At 38.8% G+C, this 25,542-nt stretch overlaps 1 protein-coding gene across 2 annotated transcripts in view; it reads right to left on the reverse strand.

The window, feature by feature from the left end:
• Positions 1 to 25,542, reverse strand: part of PEX14 (peroxisomal biogenesis factor 14) — a 74,530-nt gene that overhangs the window by 38,515 nt on the left and 10,473 nt on the right. The window contains exon 1 of one of the 2 annotated variants that reach the window (XM_010213592.2): positions 9,350 to 9,477. The exons of the other annotated variant lie outside the window; for it this stretch is intronic. Coding sequence (XP_010211894.2) covers positions 9,350 to 9,424 — 75 coding nt within the window. The 5' untranslated portion in view covers positions 9,425 to 9,477. Of the gene's footprint in view, positions 1 to 9,349; positions 9,478 to 25,542 lie in introns of those variants that run through there. 2 annotated transcript variants of the gene reach the window in all.

A 25,542-nucleotide genomic window follows, 5' to 3' on the forward strand; every position in this document is an offset into this window, starting at 1 on the left:
AAGATCAGAAGAATGCTCCCATTCTATCTGACTTGAAGCTCCTTGCAAATTCTGGGAGATTAAGGGCATATCTGCCATTGCTCTAATTAACTGTAAGCAATAACTAAATCTCAGTTTGTCATCACTGGAAAAGAAACAAAATTTCACGTTGTGCATAACACCTATTGAAAATATAAGGAAAAAATCACTTTTCATAATATAAATGGGTAGGTGAATGGTTTAATTTATGCCCCACTCTGACAGAAATCACAGATTGCTTTTATCAAAAGACTAACTTCATCCCCATGTTTCTTCAGGGTGACACAGCACTTAAAACAAACCATGTACCCAGGCAAAGTGTAAAGTCTGCAGTATTACTGAATGGCACCAACAACAATGGCACTTGTTTTTTAAATTGGAATTTAGTGCCAGCGAAAGGTATTTGATTTTTTTGTTCATATGACAGGTCAATTTTCCACATACTCTCCTATATTACTCTGCATATTATATGTTGCTGCGCTGTTGAAAAACAGCTGATTCACCTTACCTTTATACAGTACAAAGGCATCTGTTTTGATTGAGGTATCAGGAGAAATAATTTGCCTGAAGCTAACAGCACTTAGGAGATGGACACATTCATGTGAACTAATGAAAGAGATCACTTCCTTCCTCCACAGCTAAAAATAACCATGCATATACATGGAAGAGGTGCCCTTTTTTCTCCCCGAACAGTGGCATATGCATTCTCTAAAACAGTGGCAGGTGTTAGTTAGAAAGTGTATTTGTAAGTCTGGAAGAGTTTGAGCTAAAACATAGTTTTTGGAATTAAGTTCCAAGTAGGTTTTCGAAATATTTCAGAGTAGTAGAAAAGAAGGAAAAACACAGCATCACTGTTGAAATCACTAAGTTTCACCTTGTGCTTGAATCAAACCCTTCAAATATGCATTTCTGGTCAGAGAGCAAAGTTCTGATGGGTTTAATGGCACTTTCAATGTACTCCTCAGTGCATTCCATCTTTTTTTTTTTAAATTGCATCTCTTATTTCTTTAAATACATTAATCAAGCTAGTGTAGGCAAAACGGATCCATTGGACAATGCAATAAACATGAATTATCATCTATCCAACACGCATAATGGCTTAAAAATACATAATAGCAGGTGTAGTTTAAATGATTAGTTATTACACCTGTGGTGGGTCTGATTCAATTGGGGAAAATCATCTTTAATAGGTTAAAAGGTTTAGATCACCAGGCTTCCCTTAAAGTGGCTGTAGAGAGGGTATGATGGAGTATGCTGTCATTACTAATTCATTTAAGAAAAACATGGGGGATACAGCAAAGAACAGCATAAATGAGTGAATCCAATTTAAACATCAGGTAAAGCAGAAAACACCTTTTAAAAAAGGATGATAAATGAATTTGGAAGAGAGATGAAATTGACATATTTATTTTAACGGGAATTTGACAAAGTCCTGGCACACTTCAAAGTTGGGAGAATATAATGAATGGAGTATTTTTCATTCTCTTCTTTTTCTCATTTTCCTTTTTTTTTTCTCTTAAGTTTATGTTCAGTAATTTTGAAACATGAAATAGTACAGCAGAATACCCCACATAAAGTACATTTGGTCTCATTTATGTGCACTTGATCTGTCTCTGACTGAAACGCAGGTGACAGGCAAATCGCGCATTTAAACAGTGCTGATACTGCTACACTGGATTCAGAAATATAAAGCACACAAATTAATAACCTTAAGATAATATGCTGAATAAGAAAGATGCCCAAACGAGCAGACCAACAGATATGTGAACATATCAAACCCACTTTTCTTCTAACAATAATTACTTGTTTGTTTCTTCACGAACTCTGCAACACTCCCTCCCGCATTTAGTGAGCTGGCGACAGACACAAAAGGCTTGCAGACCTGAAATTCTGCAAGCTCTCAGAGTCTTTCATTAATATTATCATTTTATAAATACAAAAAAGACCCACCCATAAGATATAAGCAGCATTTTTCATTGTCTTATTTTAACCCTAATCTTTTTAACATTTTATTGATTCTAACTCTTTACTAACACTTATTTTTGCCTTGCAAAAACATAAACATTTCAGTAGTAAATTTTAGCTCAAAATAAACTTCCATTTTATCTCTTCCCTGCACCATTTCCTCCACTGTTCACAAAGGTTTTATTCTTAAGACAAAATGAAATTACAAGAAGAAACAACAAACTTCACACACAAAAAAATCCTAATAGTTACTCCTCCTCCCCATAATCCCATGTTTTTCTTATTTATGTTTGCATTTACCTCTAGAGTACACATTCCTCCTATAGGCTGACCTGAAACTTCTTCCTTTTTGTAATTCATCTTGTATACACGAACAACTTACAAAGCAATTTTGGCCATGTCAAGATGCCAATATTTTCAACAACAGTACACAAGAACTTTCCTACCTTCTAAGGATGATTTTCTCTGCACAAACAAGGACAACTGCAGCCCATCATTTAAAAGACAGAAAAAGAAAAAGGAGGAGAAAAAAGAGAAAAAGACTTCCCAGTCCTTTGGACAGATGAACAAAACGTCCTGCAAGCGGCATTCTTATTCAGATAGGAACATTGTTCCATACTATTTCTGTGTCATTTGTAACTCTTGCCAGAGTCCTAATAATAGAAAAATTTGCATAAGTAGTACTCATTGTATCACCATTCTGCCAATACACACAGGTCAGCAAAATAGTTTACCCAGAGTCTTACCATTGTTAGCTATTATTTCTAATAAAAAAATGTGCATTTGTTTTTAAAAGCAAGTGAATTCCATAAACTTGCTATTACACCCGAGCTTTTCCCACAGTGACGGGATACACACAACACATTTTTGTTGGGGTGGTCGTGGGTGGAATCTTGCACTACAGCTTGATTTTTTAATTAGAAGATGAATGTGACTATTCCTGGATTATATTTGTGCCTGGCCAAATTACATAAATTCAGCGCAAATATTCTGCTTCAATGTCAAAGATATAAAATGGAAACACTAACTTTACGGCAGACATTGGGGAGTGCAGCAAAATGGTGAAATTCTGGGCCAAAGCACGGCACTTTGATGTCATAGACAAGGTCCCTTATTGACAATTTCCCTCCCTCTTGTGTTAGTGGAGAAGGTACAGCTTATTTGTTATTATGCTCAAAGCTGCAGGATTTTAATTTGACAGATCTAAACTACTTTATCAGTTCCTAGCATTAGAAAAATAAGCCATCGATCTTAAAACACAGTGGCAAATATCCACTTTCTACCATCATCACTTAAAGCTCCACAGGATTTAGTAGCACAGGTCCACATGGAAAGAGATTCAAAAGCCACTGGGAGTGCAGCCAGTAAGAGCTCTAATAGATTTCCTAATACTGGGAACCCTCTGTAGGTTATTACTGAACAGTATTTGTTGATAGACTGAGACTTTGAGATGACCTGTGATGTAAAGGTTGGATCTGAATTATACGTTGCAAGGGATGGTATTTTGTCTTTCTGAGTGGATCTGTATCTGTTTAAATGCAACACTTCTTTTCATTAAGCAGAGGCGGCACAGGCCATGAACTATGCACAGACAGTTTACATTACATGTGCGGAAGCAATCAACACTGGCAATATACATGACGTATGTAAAAGAAGTTGGAATTAATTTTTTTCCAGTGTATTAAAAAATAATAATACGGCAGCATCAACAAACACTCAACCTATTTTAGCCAGAGCAGAAGGCCACTGCTATAGGGCAAATGGAACTGATCAATATATTAGCCTACAGCAACATCCCCCCAGTGTACAGCTGTATGTTTGCAAGGCTCAGAAGATTAAATTGTCTGTGAAAGGTTTCTGCACTCCTACTCCAAAGGAGATACCCAGAATCCTGTTAACAAGCATCAGGCTAAAGCCAACTTACGTTTTAACAAGGGCTGACTTAAAAGCCTGGTACTGCAATGAACAAGAAAACCCCTTCAAACAGAAATGCTGCATTTTAGTAAGAAATCAGTTCTCTGTCAGGACTAACGTGACAAATATGGTCATTGGTGGCACAAGGAAATAGTTGCAAAGCAGCTGTTAATCAGGGAAACACATCATAGAACGCTGATGCTAGCACTCATGAAAAAATGCAAGGGGCTAATTACGAAGCCATATATCTCACTAAAGAGGCTCTGTTCCTCGAGCTTCCAGGCAGAACTCTTTAAGAGTGCGGGTCCTGGGACACTGCACGCACCACGTTCCCTAATACAGGCTGCCTTCTCCCAGGACAAATGCAAAATCAGGGCTTTGAGCCCCAGGTTTCCCAATTTACATGTCACGGAAAGCACTTGTTCCTTCTAAAGAAATGATCTGCGGGTCAGTCAGGAGAGAGGAAACACTTTAAAGTTCCTTTAATTTCCTTGAAATTTTTATGAAACCAGAACAACTCCATGTAAGAGCACTTAGAAACCTGCTGAGTTTGGGGGATCCGAACATCTCACAAAAAAAGTTTTAAAATAAAAAATAAAATAAAATAAAATAAATAAAAATTGAACAAACTCATGTGAAATAGAGGAAATAAAAAATAAATAAAATTTAAATCAAGATTCATAAGAGTAAGAACAGAAGGAGCAAAGGCAAGGAAGAAACAAGCTTTGAAACAAATCTAAAATTAAGAATCCAGAACTAATAGAATGCAGATTAGTAAACAAGGAAGGGTAATAAAAGAAAAAAATAATTTAAATTTTTTTAAAAAAGCAAAAAATCTCAGGTGCCCAGATGCACAGTATCAACCAAAAGAAAAGTAAAAGCAATATATTCCAAACATGTATTTATCACCCAGTTTGCACTAATACTTGAAAGAACAAGATTCCTAAAGGCAAGCACGAGCGTAAGCAGAGGCAGGTGAATTTCCCTTCGGTACCCTGAGAAGAACCGCGAGTAGCAGAGCGGGAATAACCTTGGGAAGGCGAGCGGGATGCGCGCGGCGCTGCGCGGAGCCAGGACTCCCCCTAGCCGGGGCCGGCGGCGGCTCGTGCTGCAGCAGCCAGCGGAGCCCAAATTAAGTGTTTTCACTCAGTGGAAATGAAATGTTTTGCAAGATGAAACAGAAAGAAAATTGAGGTTTTAGGTAATTACTAGTTGGCATTTACATATCACAGGCTGGTTCAACACCTATTCATTTTCCTCTTTTATTTTCAATTTTTTAAAATTGCTCATTAAAATGAACACATGACAGGGACAGGGGGGAAAAATTACTCTTCCTCTTTTTCCTGAGGACTACAAAATTCAGATCTACTTTAAATACATTTATCTATAATTATCACATACAAAAAAGCCTTACTTAATTTACATTAGCAGGGTGACCAAAAAAAAAATTGATGAAAGCCAGAAAAAAACCTGAGCGGAGCTGTCTTCATGTCATCTTGTTGTGCCTACTTAGTTGCGGGGACGCCTCCCCTGAGCTGCGACCCTGCCACTCCCTGAGCACGTTGCAAGAGCACAGGGGAAGAAGCTGAGAAATTTTAGGTGCACACTGCTGTCCCACTCCCACCGATCACCTGCAACGACTCTAGAGACACTTTCAGCTGTTTGCTCTCCCTTCAGCATATTTTCCCTACTTTCTTTACCATTTTTCACTACAAAGAAGTCCATCTATCTGGTCCTTATTCTCAACTTCTTTGTTCTGGAAGCCACTTCACGTTTCCTCCAGCTGATCGTAACAACATGATTTTCCACATTTTTTATTTACATAAGACTACTCTTTCCTCACATACCCTCACCATCGCCAGGGATCCCTGCTACAGCACAAATCAGACTTAGAGTTTCTCTCATCTCTGTGGCCTCTTCATCCAGATTCGCACTGCCCAGTCTAGTATTTTCTAAATGCATAACCCTTAATTTTCGCTACCCTTCAGCTTTTTTAATTTTAAAGTCATAAAAGTATTACTTAACTCCACGAAGCATTCTAGGATACAATTTGTATGAAAAATGTCATATAAAATAAAGTTTTATTGTATTATATGTTAAGGACATAAAACATCCCTGATAGAAGTGTACAGGAGCTGACATGATAGACTAATATATTTTAAGGTCTATTGTGTAAATATGTATTTAGGGAATTCTAAAGCATGGTATTATTGACCCAAGTCTCTCTTAAAACACATTGATATATGGAGTAAAAGCCCTTATGAAAAGTAGGAACTTCGTCTGTGCAGTAGTCACCTTTCAAAGTGAAATATCTTTGCCATCTTAAGTTCTTTCAGACTCGATTTAAAACATAGTGGCCTTCTTGATAAAATTATTTTTTAACAGAAATAATACACATTCAAGTAACACTCACTTGCAAAAAATTAAAGAGAACAAAAAACCTCTACACATGCTTTAAAAGAAACACAGTAACTATTTGCTTACACACAAGAGGTCCTATTTATGTTTTTTCAATTTATTTCAGAAAAAATACACCTCTAAATGTGTCTTTATAACATCAAGTTTAACCTGACACAAATTGTTACAGGCAAGTTGAAAAACGTGTTAAAAACACCTTATAAGAAATACCAGTAGATCAATAAATTATAACTGCTTAACTGATAATGCAGCCATAATAAATTTAAAACACTGAGTAGCAAAAGTCTTTTTCATAGAGCTCAAATATTTTACCTTTTTATTGAGTTAAGGAGTGGAATGATATAATCTCATTTCTAGAGGAAAAATAAAAATCCCCTGTTTTGTACTTCTGCCTAAACTTAGGTTGTAAGGTTCCTCTAATCACCAATACCACCAAAGAAGGTACCAGAGCAAGATGAAAAGAAACAGGGGGAGGAGGAGTGGAGTTAATGCTCGCAATCCAACTGTCAACAAACTATTGAAGTTCTGTTTACACCAGAAAAAAAACAGCGACAACCTCAGAACTGAATGTACTGGATCATTGTGGATAATATACAGACTAGCAGATCGGTGCTTCATGCAAGCAGGTGAAGCATCCAGCTTCCAAGCATGGATGAAGCCAGTGTGTCATGGTCACGTTAACAAACTGATTCAACTGAGAAAGATGCCAGGGAGAAGGTGAAAGGTTAAAACTTTGATTACAGATAATCCAATTTTATAACTCTTCAGGATAGAGTTACACATCTTGTTTCTCCCCTCTTACATATCTTACCCAAATTACACATCTCCCTTCTCCCCTCTTACAGCAGGAAGCTTAGGCACCACTGAGGCTCTGTGCTGTAAAATTAATGCAAGTGTCAAGCTGTTGAGCTGAATCACTCCCAGGGAATGTCATGACTCAGTGTCCGAGATGCTCACTACAGCAGAAGAACTGTGAGATCATTCTGTGGTTCTATAACTAAAAAAAATGCATGATAATAATCTTCAGAGGAGTAGATGGCAGCAGCCCCCCAGCTCTCACCTTTTCCACCGTTCTCCCCATGTCGCCGTTTGCAAAGAATAGCTTTTGAAAGAAATCCCGTCTACCCCATTAGTTTTGCATGTGCAGAGGATAAAAGCATTGCAGCAGTATCTCAGAATGATGAAGGCTGGAGGGACCTTTGGAGATCATCTAGTTGTACTTCCCTGCTCCAGCAGGGTCCCCTAGAGCACGCTGCACAGGGTCACATCCAGGGTTTGGAAGATCTCCAGAGAAGGAGACTACACAACCTCTCTGGGGCAACCAGTTCCAGGGCTCAAATTAACTTGCTACATTTTCATTCTTTTAATAACAGGATAGACGAGGATGCCTGAGCTTCTTTCACATGCTAGGGAGCCACAAGGTAACTTAAGCATAGGAAGTCTGTGTCGCATCTAACAATAGTGCCCGAGTACTTAAAACGGTTATTGAATGTTAGACTCCAGAAAGCTAAATCAATCAAAGAGACTCAGCAGAACAGGATCGTTGTTCACCCTTTCTTAGATCCTTCTAATTCCACAGACAAGAGACTGGCAAATAATACTAATACAATGGCTTTTAATTCAAGGATTCAAAAGTAGATCCTGTCTGTGGGAGATGCAAGTGACAATGATTTAGATAAAAATGACTCAAACGGACAAGAAAAATCAGCAAGTCATTATTTTTTGAACTTGCTATTGCAAGAACCCCACTTGACAGAACCCTTAATCCATGGGAAATGTAGCTTAGAAACTAAGCTTGTATTTTCCTTGCAATGACAAAAATCTCAAACAATTAGGGCTTAAATCAGGGGGCCTGTACATTGCTATAAGGAGTGCTTGAATGTGAGAATGAACAAGGACATAGATGAGGAAACTACTCAGATCACCAGACTCTAGCAAACAAAAGGTTTCATGCTGGAAACATTAAAGAAGCTGGAAATGGTGACAGGTGCACAATAAATCATGCAAACCACAGCAGTTGGGAAGTAATAGCAAAGGAGGAAAGGCTTAGAACACTGGAGGACCTTTATGTAAATTTAATATTTTACTTAGAGCTCTTTGGGACAAGAATCGTCCTTTTACTCTGTATTTGCACAGTGCCTGGTGCCGGTCTGCAACCGGCCTCCTAGACACTTATTGCAACACAAATAATAATAAAGACCGAGCAGACCATGCACTTTGTTCCTGCTGTTAATTGCCCCATTAAGGGAAAAAACAAGTAAGGGGCAAGAAATCTGATTGGTCAGAGCTGCCTTGTCTATGGGGATTGCTGGTGGAATAAATTTATAGATATAGCAGCTGCGGCCCTCGTCTTTGTCCACTTCCAGAAAGAAAGAAGCCCACATGACAAATACCTCCTTCATATGTAGAAACTTGCATGAACACTTCAAATGCAACTGAGCTTCCCTTTCAACTCTTAAGATACTTCCTCCTGAACAGGAGTGAAACAAAATAAGGACAAAAACAGGGAATATTTGCACAGTGGCTTTCCATGCTATAAATAATCTACAAAGAAAGAAGAGATTTCATTTTCCCCTTGGGGTCAATTTGGCATTTTTCATGGGTGTTACATGAACTATTTAAAGAAACAAAGCATATAGGTGTCAGGATAAATTCAGGATGCTGCTCAAGCAATACAGCATTCCTGTATGCACCAGGAATTCATGTGTCTTGATCACCGGTTCCTTTCTCTCTTGAAACTTTTTAGCAAGATCCTACCATCATAAACTAAACCCAAATGTCCAAGATATTTAGTTCTGCAGAGAATTAAACTTAGGCCAGGCTGCTCCTGCCTAGCTTCTACACAAAAACTTAATTCCAAACCAAGAAAACCTGTAAAATCAGAGAAGGATCAAAACGGCTGTTGGAGTAGTTCTTGTTTTCCCTAGACCTTGAGCAGTCAGCACTTGTCAGGGACTATTACAATTATGCTCTTTTACCTGCTGAAAAATTAATAAACAATTACCCACTTCAGGAAAAATAAAGCAGGCTTTACCTTGACGAATGCTGGAGAGCCCATCAACAGCCTCTCTGAAACTTGGGTCCGTCCTACACAAAGCATTAGCACCATCAGAAGAATGTCCACTGTTGCCACAGAGAACTGCCACAACTGAACGCTCAAGTCTGTCGGGTTGCAGATACTAGCTCAAGACTGCGTCCCTAGGAGCTACAGAACAGAGGCAGTTCAGTCTGTATAACAGCTATGGCCCAAGTACAGGCTGCTCAGTCAATTTTTTTAAGTTCACAAGGTTCAAAATTGGGAAGGAGTGTTTAAAGTGCACTGGCTTTGATTCTGCTAGGACAAAAAGAGCCTGCACACAGCCTCCATGGCTAGAAATTCTGCCATGTCTAACACAGTAGCTTAAAGAAGTTAAGCTCAGCTTCCCAGGACATCATGACAATGGTTAGAAACCCAGGCTTTCCTGCAAATGTCTGGGGCTTTGATAAATTCTTACAAAATTTATTTGCAGTCCAGACCATCATTAAAATCTGCCATTCGTTTAGCTCTTCCCTAAAATACTAGCAATACTGACTTTCTTCATAATCCAGAGGGAACTCAGGTGCACTTGCACTGAAAGACTTCATTTTTTCTTTAAAAAAAAAAAAAATAAACTCCATATATCCCTTTTTAAGCAGACCCATGCTACTCAGTGTTCTTCCCAACTTAAATCAATGGTAACCCAATTCAAATGCCTAACAGCTCTGTCTGAGAACTAGTGGAGAGATCAACGCTTTTTATCTTAAGGATTATGGATCGCTACTTGGCTGACTAACATACCCAGCAGCCCATTATAAATACCACAAAGGGCACACTGTTTCTCTTTCAACCTCTCAGTTTTGAGAAAGCAGTGTATAAAACTTCATCCCTCCATGTTGTAGTTCTTAGCCTGCCTGCCTCATTTCATACTTTAAACATACCGAGATTTATTAACCTTTACAGTAAAAACAAATAAAATAATGATGAAGTAAAAACGCAGTGAGGTAAGGGCTGCAGCTAGCACCGTTTATCTGTGGAAATCCAATTAGTGCTCAAGTGGCAGAGATACCTGGAAAAGTGCTCACAATCAAATCAAAAAATGATACAAAAACATTAACCTGATGGCTAAAAACTCCACATTTATACATTTAAAGTAATAAAGGCGCTTTTATTGAGTATTTTCTATATTTCATTAGGTCCCAAATTGATGAGGAGCTGTACAGATGCATTTCCTGGGCTTTTGGATCCTCAGACCAAATGCTTGACTTTGTTGTTGTTATTGTTGTAAAACAAAAAAAGAAAGAGTGCTTCTTGGTAGAATGGCAAAGTTCTTCCTGCAGTGGCAACATCAGCAACAATTGCAAATGCAAGAAAAGCCCACGAAGATGTTCTTAGATATTCCACATTTCATTCTATACTCACCATGATATGAGCATAAACAAAATTTGAGCTACTTGGTTATGTGAGAGTACCTGGATTTACCTTTACTGCTGAATTTTTACCAGAAGTTCTCTCAAAGTCACCATATCATGGCCCTCAGCTGGAAGAATGACTAGGTTGACAAGTATTCCACTGTATACCCTAGCAGTTTCAGAAAAGAAGACAGAGACTGAATAAATAGTGAGGTTAATGAAGTCCTGAGCAGCAATACCCTCAATTAAGTCTCCTTTATAAGGCTTACAGAAAAAAAAGTGCAGTACAATGTCCATTCTTGTCCAAGGTTTTATCTTTCTGGATACTGTGACTCTGCTGCTTTTTATCAGCATTAAGTTCACTTCAATCTTTCAAAAGAAGAATCAGGAGAGAGTCACTGTCAATGAAAAGAAGACCAAACTTCTGAGTAACAATTTTATTCATCGCTCTAAAACCACAGAGCATGAGATAATAATTCATAATTTTGTGAACATTTAATAGAACCTGCTACCAGGTTTGCTGGTAACAAAACGTTACACTTGCTTCCGGTATCAATTTATGAATGCTGCTCTTAAGCTTTACACAAAGGAGTTGAGTATACACATCCAGAATTGACTGCATTAAATGCAAAATATAATGCACTGAAATTCCATTCCAATAATGTGAATAAACTGAGCTGAAGGAGTAAGCTGATTCACAGCACAGAAAATACACAGAAAAAAAAACAACAAAAAATTTTTCTCTTGTATTAGCTATTACATGATTGCTCCTTCTTTTTTATTTTTTTCTCAGTCTATTTTTCCAGTCTATTTTTAAAAGTCCAAAATTATTCAGATTTTCTAGGAAGGGAAATTCATGTCTTAACAAATCACTGTCAGAATTTTTTTTACTAATGCTAAACTTTAGTTTCCCTTTTTAAATTTGAATTTACAACTCAGATATAAATTCAAGATTTAAAAACATCAAATGAACGATTTGGATTTTAAATACCTGAAACTGGAAAGATAGTTATTTCCTGACTTTACCATTTCATAGGCTGCTACTGACACTCACACATACTGAACTGTCTGGTCCTATGTGTAGTATTCTCTTTCTGTAGAGAATATTCAAGAATTAGCTTTTAGATGCCTAAGAGTACGGCCTGTCTTCTGAGATCAATTTCTACGTCTCTTTAACTTTTGACTATGTATGCAAATTATAAAGAGGAATTTGATACCCGGAATTTGCACATTGAAATGCAAAATGTTCAAAATAAAAATAAGAAAAAAAAAAACTATACCAAACATTCAACAAAGCAACATTTGGACTTCCTCCTTCCCCCACAATCAACAGGAATGAGTACTGGGTAAGAATCTTAGTGCTGAGAGACCTCCTGCTCCTGTTTGCAGTATAAAGAGTCCTGTTTTATTATTCTGGATTTGCATGTGGCAGCAAATGCGTAAATGTTTTAATAATACAAAAAATCCCAATAGAGTGGAGGAGGAGGATATGAAAGAAAGAAATACAAGGACGTTTACTTTCTTGAGAGTGAGATAGAAGGAAAAGAAAGAAAGAAGATGACATGATAAGGGACAAAGCAAGCTTTCTGGGGCATATCTGGAAAAAACTAGAAGAGAAATCATTAGGAAGTCCATAGTGCATCTACAGTGATACAGTGCGGATCAATTCATTTAACACTGCCCTGTACATTTACAGAAAAGTACCTTTGATATAATAAAGGCTCATAAACACATAGAAATTGTGTTAAATCTGTTTCGAATTCCTGCCAAACAATGGTTCAGAAAAATGAAGCTCTATTTTAATTAGCTCGACTCATGAGTGATTTGATAACAGCAGATGCTGTTTGAATGCTTTCAGCTTGATGGGCTCCACATACATGAACTTAAGAGTGGCTTTGATGCAATTAGGTCACTCTCTCTCCTTTAACATGTGTTAAGCTCTGGAACCACTGGCTTGTGTATATTTAACATCCTGAACTAGAAGGATATTGACACTCTTCCTCATTCTTCTCCAAATGAGCAGAGATAAAGCAAAGAGAAGGTGGCTCATTTGAGGGTTTATCCATACAATTTCAATGACATGAGGAAGAAAGAAAAGGGTACCAATACATTACAACAGTAACATTAAACTGTTAATATTAGATGTATTTTTACCACAAACATCAACACTTCCTGGCACAATTTTACAGCCTTGTTTAGTCCCAGACAAAAAATTTCCCTAACAAATTTGATTCAGCTGATGGCATTTTCTGCAAAAACAAGAGGACTCAATAATTACATGCATCCTTTTCAATCTATATTCCTAGAAGGCACTCCAAGCCAACATATTACACCAGCAAAGTACAATAGCACAGTTCTTCTATCTACTTTGGAGTATTTTCTTTTAGAAGCGTATGTTTCTGAAAATATTTACACATGGACATCTTAGTGAACTCTTGCCTTTCTAAACTGATCTATCTTACTCCATAGCCATAAAGTATAGGCATTTGCTAAAGGACACATGCAACATAGGAGCTGCTTCAATGCTTCGGGGACAAGGCTAATAGGAGGTCTTGATTTGTTAATTATCTGTCAGTTTGTCACAGCTGGGCTGTAAGGAGTGTGTGTGTGTGTGGTGGGGGGAATCTTTTTCCTTGGCTCTATCTTTCTCTAAATGCCGAATTAGGCTGTCAAAACCTTCATCCCCACCACAAGAGGCTGTGAAAAGAAAAGCCATCTTTTTCTTCTTCCCTCTCCCAGCAGGATATGCTGCTTCAGATGTCCTATCATCCCACTATGTCTCTGGAAATGGATAAGGCATATGTAAGATGCCCTTCACACCATCACGCCATGCCTAGTTCAGTCAAGGGATGTTAGCAAACACGAGCACAATAAACCAGGGAGAAAATCCCATTGCAGGGGAGAAAGCAAGAGGCATTTATTCTACAAGGAGCTCTAAGGTTACTACCTGCTTCAATAAGCATTTCAGAGCAAGTTTTTGGAAGACAGGTATATGGAGTCAAAGAAATGAAGGAGTGGGGTAGTTTCAAGAATCCCTTTCTTCTTACATCTCTACCCCATGTAATCCTCTTAAGTAGGGGTGAAAGTTCAGACTATGAAATAGAATAAAGCATGGAATACCCCTATGGAGACAAAGCTAGAAAAACACAAAGCAGACCCTGATACGGCAGTAGAATTTACTATAAAAGCTTATGCCTCTTAAACCCAAGTAAATGTGGCTGTTAAGCTATGTGAGTCCATGGAGATCCCCACCCACTCCTCCCTTTTCCCTGCAGGCCACGTCCAGAGCATCCCATCACTCAAGTCCTCTCTACAACAGGCGCTGGATTATGTAAAAATCCCCCGCAGGAGCTTCCCACGTGCAGCAGACACACCCCTTCCCTACCACCAGCGATGCTTCTCCCTTTGAGGTGTGGGAGGGTAAAATTTATTCCATGTACGCAGTGGAGCTGCCTTCTAGAGATGGGAAAATTGAGGGCATTAAACTTCAGCTTTGTATAGGTGATCAAAAATAAAAAGGTACCTGAGCTGGAGTAAAGGACCATTCCCCTCAGTCCACTGCAGCATAAAAAAGAAGGTGTCTTAAGTTAACACGGTTTATTTTATACTTAAAACAGCCTAGAAGCACCTACACAGACTTAGTACACAAGTCAAACTCCTAAGGTAATTTTCTTCTCTAGTGTCTTGATCATCTTCTCATTTGACACAGTTTGACAAAACCTGTTCTTTTCATCTTTTGAGGTAGGATCCCTTAGAACAAGCATTCCATTTTCCGGTGTGATTCACCTACCAGTACACAGTTAATCAGCTGTAAGGAGAAAAAAAGCAGTCTCCTAACCTCATTATTTAGTCCTGAGCACTTTTTTTTTTCTTTCTTTTCTTTTTTTTTTTTTCTCATAGTCATACATTCCCCAAATGGGTTTTGCTGAGAAATCCACTAGGGATAAAATGACTCTCTGTATCTTTCATCAGGTAACATTAATAGATCTATTTCAGGGAACACTTGCAAAGCTTGTCCCTGGAAAATAAAATTTGCTAAAGCAACACTTCTGAAACTTTATGCAAGCTTGACTCCCTTTCGCATTCATCTGTCCTGGTGGCTCATCCCACATTCCACACTTGAGATGGCAGCAGTTCCTTCTGGAAAATGACTTAGTGGAATAAATGCTCACTTCTCAAACTCGGAAAAACAGAACTCCTGACAGCAATTAAAAGTAGAAAGCTGTTTACTGGCTGGTGACTTTGTGACTTCCTTTGAAGCCTCCTGCATACCTTTTGGGGTCATAACCTAAGTTTGGGAAACACTGCTTTAAGGAACTTGACTATAAAGAGGAGCAAGTGATGACATAGCATTGTTCCCCACCCCACACCTACATAAGAGTTTAGGAGCAATTTCCAAGCAGGTCTTGATGGCCTCAGCCCCTTTCCCTTCAAAAGCTCTGCCCTACAGTGATACAGACTCATGGGTGTTGAGAAGATGCTGGAGATAAAGACCCAGGAGCATCATTGATAACAAAACCAATGCAGCAGTCAGCATTAATTATTCCAAACCACTATAGGGCAAGGCCCATGTCTTTTAGAACATCTGCCTCTCAATCTTCTGGTCTTTAATAAAACCACCCTCTCAGCCATAGGGTGTAACTGGAATTGTACATACGCATGTGCATGCAAAAACACAAATACATAAGGAGAGATTCAGTTCCTCATTAAAAAAAATGAATAAATAAGAATTCACCAAGGAATTCTGCCAGAGTCTGATTTCCAGATCTGGTTTTGCTGCATTCTTGTCCACAGCCTGCAAAGTTCTGGGTGCCTCCCTATCCTTCTCCAGCTGCAGTCCTCTTCAAAATCAGGCTTCTTGCACCTATAATTACTAGGTGCCCTGTGCCAGGCTCCTTTAATTAACCACCCCAACTCTTCTCCCTTTGGGATCATACTAAGCTCTTTTTTATTAGTTCCATCATTTCAGTATCTAGGCCTGAACAGAATACCTTGTGCCACTTTGCGAGTAGGACTGTAGGGCGGATACAACCTCCAAAGCACCGGCGTGTTTCCTTGCAGAAGAGACAGAGCGAGGCTTTGAACCAAGGGGAGATGGCACGAGGGGTTGCTGCAACACCTTTCAACCTTAATTACATCAGCAAAAGCGACACAGCTAAAAGTCCTGAGGAAAATGCCCAGCATGATTGGTTCTTTTGTGTGCCGGTTAGATACTGCTGTGATGCTGAAGGTCCTTCAATCCAAAGAGGAGCAAGAACACAACAAAGACTTTATTTAGTCACTACACTGCAGCCAACCTTATGATTTTAGGGGCTTCAGAAACAGGAGAGCATACCAGTGAGAGACTATTTCCACCAGCCTCCTTCTCTGCAGCTGCCACTTTATACCACCACCTGGAATGGAGCTTGAATTACAGGTCCATGCAAAGTCCTAGAGGAGAGCAGGTTCCCCATTTCAGTCTGTACTCAAGATCCGATGTTCCTGTTGCCCAGAACTAGTGGATCACAGTCCAGATACTTTCCAAGTGGAGAGGCTTACAAAACCCTTGCAACCTCCTGCAGGCAGTTTTTTTAGCATTTGTTGATATTTCACTTTTAGCCATGACGCTCTCATTGTTGGAAGTTATTTCACCTATTTTGTAAACAAGCTGCAGCACATATTCAAAAGAGACAGGGAAAAACGCACACTGACCTTTTCTGGTCTGTGGGATATTCTGCATGTATGTATTCATGCATGCGGAGAGAAGAGAATGAGAGGTGAAAAGCAAAAGCGCTGGCTAATGTCCTGGGATTTCTTAGGCCAGGCGGTCACTCTAGTTGCAAAGCTTGACTTCCCCAGAGAGTTTTCTCAAGGAGAAACCAGGCATCGATCTTGGGACACACAACTTCCAGGACTGTTCCTTATCTCAGAACAGCCTCTGCCACGAATTCCTGCATGTGCTTTAATGTTTAAATTATTAAATGCATTAATGTATTTACATTATTCAAGTCTTATGTGCATTTTTCTAAGATAATTTATGTATAAGAGTTTGAATGTCCATGACTGTTAATGTCTACAACCCTTCCTGTTCATTATTGATTCTGGAAGGAAAAAAAAAAAGGCAGTGTTTTAATGCCTTATTTTTAATGTATTAAGAGTCTGAATAAGTGCATTCTCTTTTTTCTTTTGTAATTTCATAATTTAAGTAGTGCATTTATTAAACTGACACAGTATGAATTGTGGTGAAGTCTGGCACAGGTCCATGCTGCCAACGCATCCCAACCGACCATCACGCTACTCTGCAAATCAAGTACAAGCTCAGCTGCTCTTATGCCATCTTTTACTCCCTACCTGAAATCAGAATAAGGAACAGAGAGTACAAAGAAGTCTTTTAAAATACATTTTCTTTGCTATTTACGTGGCTTCTCTCTAACATCCCCGTTTTAAGTCAGTGAAAGTTTTCTTCTGCCTTTTATGTACTATTTTAATGTAAACCTGTTTTCAATGAGCTCTGATGAACATGTGTACCTCAGCTAAAAAAAAAAAAAAATCACATTTCTAGAGTACCTTGTAAGCCTTTAGCTCCAAAGCTGTTCAAAAATCTCAATCAAATATAGTTTTGTTGCATCTATACCACATTTGTGAACACCATTAAATGTTTTTTCCTTAAAAAAAATGCCCACAGTTCAATATTCACAGGCAAATCATATACAGGAATCAGGTCACCTCCACTACTGAACCACAGCCATTTCTGGAGCAGAATGCAACAGCTATTCAGCAGCAGCGGGCCATCCCGCATGCCAGTTTGGGACCTGAATGCTATAATAGGCAACAGAAACTGCAAAGAATCCAGCTAATGCACAATACAGCTACCTCCACTTGCTCCACCCACACATAGATGGTATTGCATGGACATGCATTTTATATATAAATTATGTGTAAATGTCTTAGATGTTTATAGCCAAAAATACTACTTTCAAAGTCCAGTTTTTATTGCCAGACAAATCCACTGCCAGCTGAGCCTACAAAGAGCAACACTGACACCCAAAGGCCTTTTAGCTTAACCTTTGGACACGAATTTCCTGCAAGAAGAATCCAGGGGCTTCATTTCTTCCATCAGTATGGTAACCCCAACTCAAATCACCTATCAGAACAACTCATCAAGAAGCTGAAGTGCAGAGAGATAAAACTTGCCGTACGTAGGCACTGTATGTAATTATGAGTGTGTGCATAAGTTTCACAGTACATTCTGCATAATTACAGCCTTGCCTGGCACAGTTGCCAGTGCGAGCATGAACACACACGCACACACATAATGTATGCGCAATATTGTGCATATGGACTTGGGAAAAGGCAGAGAACAGCGAAAGTTGCTGGCTGTTGTTTTAAGAGCTGACTCTGCCATTTCTAAGGTTAAGTTTGTGTTTTTTTGCTACTCATTACCATTCTTTAACTGTTACAATTTATATCAGCATATAATGTTAAATAATTACAGGGAGCGGAGCTCACTCTAGTGAGGATATAAACGCGCTGTGGGATTCTACAGATTTAAACAAATAACACTCACAGCAGGGGGTGAGCAGATGAATTAGCATTAATATCCTGCCTGGGAGATCCCAGTGCAGTGCTATGGCTTAAATACAGATCTTTTCTGTAACAGTCAATATGACAGCTACTAGCAATACAGCCCTGCACATTTACTAGTCAATATAGCTGCTGCAGCTGAAAGAATGCCCTTGTAATAATCCATACAGCAGCCAGCTAAAATAAATAACTTCCCTTTAACAGTCTATATAGCAGCCAACTGCATTAAAACCTTCCCTTTTAAGGTCTATACAATAGTCAGCTAAATGGAAAAACTGGCATCCTTCTTGGCAGCTTCAGAGGAAAGTCAAGCATCAAATGGCCTGGAGGCTGAGTTCTCCTCTCATCTTTGGGAGGTGCGGGGGGGTGAATGTCCTTCCCATACCATTTTGGTGGGGGATCCTGCAATTGCAGTTTAAGTTTTTGTGTGTAGATGATTTAAGTCTCCAAAGCTATCCCTTTACTATCTTCCAGAAGCCCTACAGTTACTTTAGAAAATAAATACCAAAACTTATTTCTTTCCTGAGCAGAATAACTAAAGTCTCTGGCAAGAAGCAATAGGCAATGGTGGGCTAGGAATCTACTCTCCTTGCACTGTACCACAGCATTCATTTTGCAATAACAATTGCAATAGCAATGGCATGTTGTAATAGCAATTGCAAAAAGAAAAGGATCATGGCATAATTCATGACAAAAATGGTTATAAAGCACCCAAATCTGAATATTGAACGAGAGGAAAATCTACAACCACAATGAATTTGCAAGGACACTATATAGATATTATATCAAGGGTCAAATTCTGTTCCCATGCATACTGGTAAAACTCCATTCTTCTGAGATGGAGTAGTTGTAGACCTAAATTATGAGTTAACTAATCTCCAAAACATATCCACAGAACTTTGACAAAATTAAAACAACACATTGGAGGGTGGGGAGAGGAGGAAGTGGAAAGAGAGAGGGAAGTTAGAAAGTAAGAAAACAAAATAAATTGTCAAAATAAGACATAAAACATAACATGGAACATATCATTTAAAAATTGTTGTACGAGCACTAATAAACCACATTTTCTATATACCTGAGAGTGATAAGACTGCTATTGATAGGGAATTCTACCACTACAGTGCAATATGTGCTGGTTTCTTCCAAAAGAAAGGAGACAAATGCATTTTTGCTACAAAAATGGAGTGATAAAGCAAGAATGGCTTTTTTTTTTTAATTCCACATATGAAAAACATCTGCCTGCTTTCCTTTTCAGAAACCTGTCCCTTTGGGTATATATTAAAAGAGCAGAAACACAAACAGGAGGCTTAAAATCCCAACACATGTTTGGCACCTGAGTCTTTTCAAGTAATTGATCAAGAAAATGACTACTTTTTCAGGTAACAGGAAAAATCTAAAATCTTTCTCGGTGACAATGCTTTCCTTTCTCTTTTTCAAAAAACTTGAACTTTAAGGAAAGACTGCAGCTACAAACACATTCCATCTTATTGCCTCCCAAATTAAAAATAAATACACACCACCCCTACTCCACAAGTCAGGGTTTGAAGCTTTGACCATATTTGCAAAATGACAGTTATTAAAAACAACAAACATGCATCACAGTGAGTCATCTGGTTTCCAACTTCTGAGTCAAAAGGGGCTGATTCCACACAAACTGAAACCTGGCTCTCTGACTACTTGCATGTTTAATGATTTCTATCTCTGCACCACAGCTTCAGAACAGGATGTGGAAGAAAAGAATGAAAAGGAGATGGGAGAAATGGGAGGGGAGGGGAAGAGAATAAACACTTCTTTGCTGGTCCCAGTGTCACTGCAAATAAAGACCATGTCAAGATTTAAACCATAATAATGGAAAGGCTATAAAGGTCCCTGCTATAATGTTTCCTCTGATATTCCCCTTCATAAATGCCCTTTTTATGTTGCATGCTTTGCAATAATACATGTAATGTTTGTGAACTAGCCCCGCTGGGGAAGCTGTACCACATGAAGCTTCAGAGAATATAACATTAGAAGCCAGACAGGTCTTTTCCCAGTTTCCCAACTTTTGTCAGCTGCATCAATCTTCTCAAAAGGAACCCAAAAAGAAAATATTAGTAACCTAAAGCAACCTCTTAACTGAAAACTGAGCTGTATGTACCAACACATGGATACAAAATTATGGTTTTTTTTTTTTCTTCCCAAGGCAATACTTTCCTGGGTAGGACTAAATGCCTTTTCTCAGATCCTCCATGTACAAGAACCAGGAACCTCCCAGTCAGATCAACAGTATCCTGAATTTCCTCATGGCAGCGATAGCAAAGAGCGTCAGTGCCAAGAGAATCAGGCCCCTGCCAACCTCAGTGCCGTGAGTCTCCTCATGGCAAAGCACAAAAAACACATGCACCAGGGTATTGGATGCAACATCTCTTTCTTTTTGAATGTACCCAGCAAGAGCTGTTCTTGGCTTACTTCAGTGAGGTAGCATGGAACTCAGCTCTGCCCTCCCAAAAGGAAAGACTGGCAGCAATGTGAAGTCTATGCGTGTCTGGTGAGAGAACAGCACTACCTCCATAAAAAAAACACCTCCATAAGGATTTAGGATCAGAAGGGAATTCCATGCAGCTTTAATGCTCAATTTCCCAAGTGACCTGATTCCACTCTGAAATAGACTGGGTGCTTAGGTAGCCGACCAACAGAAGGAGAATAAAGTCCCTCTTCATGGAATTGAGGCAACTTGATGATGAGAAAGTGGTTATCAAAAATATGGGGCAGAGAAGGGGGGTGTCAGCCAGGGAGGCTCATCTTAGTCTTCACTGTAATTCTCAATCACCGCACAGAAAGTATTTATATCCTGTTGGCAGCATGTGTAACCAATGCGACTCTTCGTGTCAGAGCTGTCAATTACAGCCTTGACTTATGAGGAAAGATTAAATGAGCTAAATATGTAGAGCTTGGCTAAGAGAACAGGATGGGGGTGGGGGAAGGAAAATGATGTGATAACTGTCTGCAAACATCTGAAGGGTGCAGATGCTTAAGGAGGAAAGGAATCACTTAGGGTGGCACAGAAAACAAACAGGAGAAGCAAGCTGGGAGGAAGACACTGAAAATTCTTGTTGTATAGCAGGGAAACTCCATTCCAGTAATATGCACTCAGCTGAAGAACTGCATCCCAAGGAATAGCACCAGGCAGGCCACTCCAAACAGACTTGAGAAAATACTAGGAAGTTGACAGCAGAGGACAACTCTGCTCTGACCAAAAGGTGTAACAGACAAAGAAAGATGTTTAGGCATATTATGAGTTATGCCTTGTGCTTGTCTTCAGCCAGCTGATAAATCATTTTATTGAGTAGTATTAAGTGTATTTTCATTGCTACTTTTCCATAAAGGCTATTGTCAGAGTAGTCATGGTGTGTTATAGGATCACAGTTGAGAAAAGGACATGGTCTGTACAATTGTAACAGAGAAATGTGAGGAAAATCTGTCTTTCCATGAGTTATTTAGAAACTCACAAAGAATTCTGCCAGCTCTCAACTTTCTAGTTTTGCAAGCCTTATTTCTAAAGGTGTTGGCATCATAAGTACCTGAAAGATGCATTCTGGTACATCAAAGTTCTTTAAAGTTCTTAAATAGGTCATTCCATCTTCCTCTGCCTCAGCTACCACACTTTAAACATGAAGAAGACACTACATGCTCTGTAAAGGATATTACTGCAAGACACCACAAACAGGCTGTAGAGACTGTACATTTTACTTATGGCATGATCTCTCAAGTAAAGGCAAGAGGAAAACAAAACACAAAGGTCATCACATGCAGGCAGTTATAGTCTTATGAGAGCCACTAGCTGGCATGACAGCAACTCTCTGATTATCGTAACACTGACAGGCAGTATCTGGATAAGGGCGAAAGGACAATCCATTCACTGCACAGAAGTAGAAAGAGAATTAAGAATCTCCAGGAACGCTTCCCAGGTTAGCAACTTAATAACATAGAGTCAAAAGATACTTTAAAGAACAAATCTCATGTACAAAGTTTCAAGAAGGTAAAAAGACTGCTGTGAAGTTCTTAAGCTGGTCTCGCGCCTAAGCAGAAAGAACTGTGATCAATTGCTGCCCTCTACAAGCTGTTCTGCACATAGCATATTTTCCACACACATGTAGTTAAAGTGATACTATTATCTCACCTTGATCCCATAACCCATCATTACGAAAGTGCGCACAGCGCAGGTGCCTCCTTGCTGTGTGCCATCACCTGTTCCGAATTAATCGGTGCCCTTTCTGACAGCTGGAATGCACCTAACAAAGTGCTCGCAATTCTGAGCAGGCAGAGCGCCGGGCTGCCAAATGACATAGAACAACCAGCTGACAGCAAAGCATACTACAGTCTGTAAGAAAATTGTTGGTAGGTGTAGTGTGTTTATCAACAATATATGAACATAAAGAGAAAAATGAAATTAATCCTCTCACATGGAAAAACATCAATGTTAAATATTTTCTATCTAGATGTCCAACAGTGGGTTTTCTTTCAGTGTTACAGAGGACTATAGGTCCCATTTTGCCTTCAGTGAGAGATCTGGGATCTCTGGAAGTCCTATCACACATGAAGGTAAAATAATTCCATCCTCTTAATACACTAATTTCCTTGTATGCTTTGTTAAAAGACAAACAAAAAAAAAATCTTGAGTATTACAACTATTTTAAAATAATCTTAAAAGTCTTATGATTGGTAATGTTGCTTTTTCTGAAAAGCAAGCAAGAGTTGCTTTCAGAACTTTCTTCTGCGCAAATAGATAGAAATACATATAAGCTGCTCCCACACCACACTGCTAAAGAACAGAACAAACTGCACCTCTCCAGCTTGTTACGCTTCCTTGCCCACCCGCTCTGTGCTGTCATTTAACGTGTAAGCTCTTAGGGGCTGGCAAAGTCATTACTGCATTTTGCACAGCCTGATAGGGGTCTAAACTGCTTTGGCCTGTAACTACTGCAATCTCTAGCTTTCATACATCAGCATACAATGCTATAGTAAAATATCCCAAACTGTTATACTCCAATCTCTTGTAAAATTGTGATTTGAAGTAATTTGAAGAAAACATTCTCATTGATCTCAGGCAGGGAGTTTAACTTGATGTGACAGTATTCCTTTAACTATAGAGTGTAAGCAAATCTTTGCCTCTATGTTTTTTGTGTATAATACATTCATATAAATCAACAGAGTAACAGGAATCAACAAATTAAGTAAGTAAATTTTGCATGAGCCACAAAAGTAGTCAATGAACACTCAGCAATAAGAGATGCAACCAGGTAAAAAAATGACCTCTTCAAACTTATCAAATGGTCAACAACAGAGCTCTGCTTAATAAACTTAGAGCCTTCCCCAGGCAGCTAACCAAAGTATATTGTGTAAAGCAGTCCTACCCCCCTGGCTCCCTGTTCCTGGCCCAATAAAAGTGATATCTACACAGCAATTGCCTTCCATAGCCTGATGGAATTACTGTCCAACACCGGCAACCCACAGCAACATATTCAGGAACTCCCCAAACAAACTGAAGCATTATCACACCATTAGGGTTACTGCCTGTACAGGAGGTCACAAAGCTGAGAGTCTCAGTCTCTCTCTCTCTCTCTCCCCTGCTGACAGTGGTAAATTATCCTGAGTAATGTTTCACTGGGGGCTATAAGTTAGTTGCCTACTGACTCTGGCTGTCTGGGAATCCCCTCTGGATAGATTTACTTTTAGAGAATCATTCAGTACAGGCCACCACTCTGAACAAACCCATTTTGGCAGACAGAAATTTGTACAGTGAATAGGTATAAATCTTGTTTTCAACAATAAATGGTGTGAAAACGGAAAGCAAAAGTGTGATGGGGAGTGTCTCTCCCGAACACTCCTGTCTCTCATATCAGCTTTGGAATCAAAAACCCGTCTGAAAAAATGACACTTTTCTCCAAACCCCGAAAGAATTGCACAGACTAGTATCTTTGAATTGAAACATATGAACACTAAATCCCTTGTATAATATTGTGTACCATAAACAAAGGAATGAGCTTTTCACTGAAAATATCTTTCTTGCCTTCCTTTCAAAGAACACTCTCAGGCAGAGGTGAAACTTCAAAAAATACTCTCTATCTCTTGTTCTCCTGAGACTGATAGTACAGAAAGACAGCATCTATCACTTTGTAAGGAGAGAGGCACAGATTCTTCCTAGGCCCAATGATTTGCTCATCAAAAAGGCTACAAATTTCCTCTTAATTACCATTCAAGTAAATAAATTCTCTCAGACCTTATAACACAACTCTGTATCCTTTCCTCATTTTCAACTCACTTATAATCTCAACTATAAGATATTTTCCTCAGAAACCTAAGTAAAATTCTCTTTAAATGCAGTCTACAGAAGAAGAAGCTAATCAGGACAGATAAAAGTTAAAAAGGAGGCAGTGCAAAAGAAAATATCTAATCATTCTATTTTCTATCACTGAAGGCTAAGCACCCAAATGAGAACAGATATGAAGAAAGTACAACTCTGTCCAGTTTCAGCTTCAAAAGTTTTATCCAGTATATACATTTCATATTTTACTTGCTTATTTCCAAAGAAACCTCAAAATACCACAACAAAAAAAATATAGAGGAACCAAATATGCCCATAATCAAGCCAAAACATCATGATTTCAAGTTGAAATCTCAGCTGATAGGAAATCAAACAAAGATAGGAACACCGATCTGTTGAATACAGGCAAGAGTTGACACACTGACGTGACTTTGGCCTGGAAAACACTACAGACATGGGGATTAAAAATATCCATTCTGCAGTCTATTTTATCATCATTATTCCTCAATTACCAGAAAAGTAGATGGAAAAAAAAGACAAAAAGCATAACCTGAAGAGGCCGATGAGTACTTTTAAAAAATGCACTGTGGATGAAGGGCTAGGGGCTTTCCAAAACACAGATAAGGGGCACAGTGTAGCCCCTTGTATAGAACTGATGTCATAACCAGATGAACAGATTATGTCTCAGGGCTCCAGAGTTTTATTCACAGACATGCCACTAAATTGCTGGGTAAACATGGGTAAACAGTTAATCTACATATCTCAATTAGCTTTTTTAGAAAATGGAAACAACACTTTCATGTCACCTAAACATGATATTTAATTTATTTCTGCAGTGTGCCCTGTGATGTTTGCACAGAAAGGATGTCAAAAGTATTCTGGCCATTACTATGAACCTTAAAAAATGAATACGAGGCTAACAAAGCGTGGGT

Source organism: Tinamus guttatus, unplaced genomic scaffold (genome assembly GCF_059628265.1).
Source record: "Tinamus guttatus ecotype Peru unplaced genomic scaffold, ASM5962826v1 Tinamus_guttatus_pri_ptg000652l, whole genome shotgun sequence".
Taxonomy (NCBI): Eukaryota; Metazoa; Chordata; class Aves; order Tinamiformes; family Tinamidae; genus Tinamus; species Tinamus guttatus.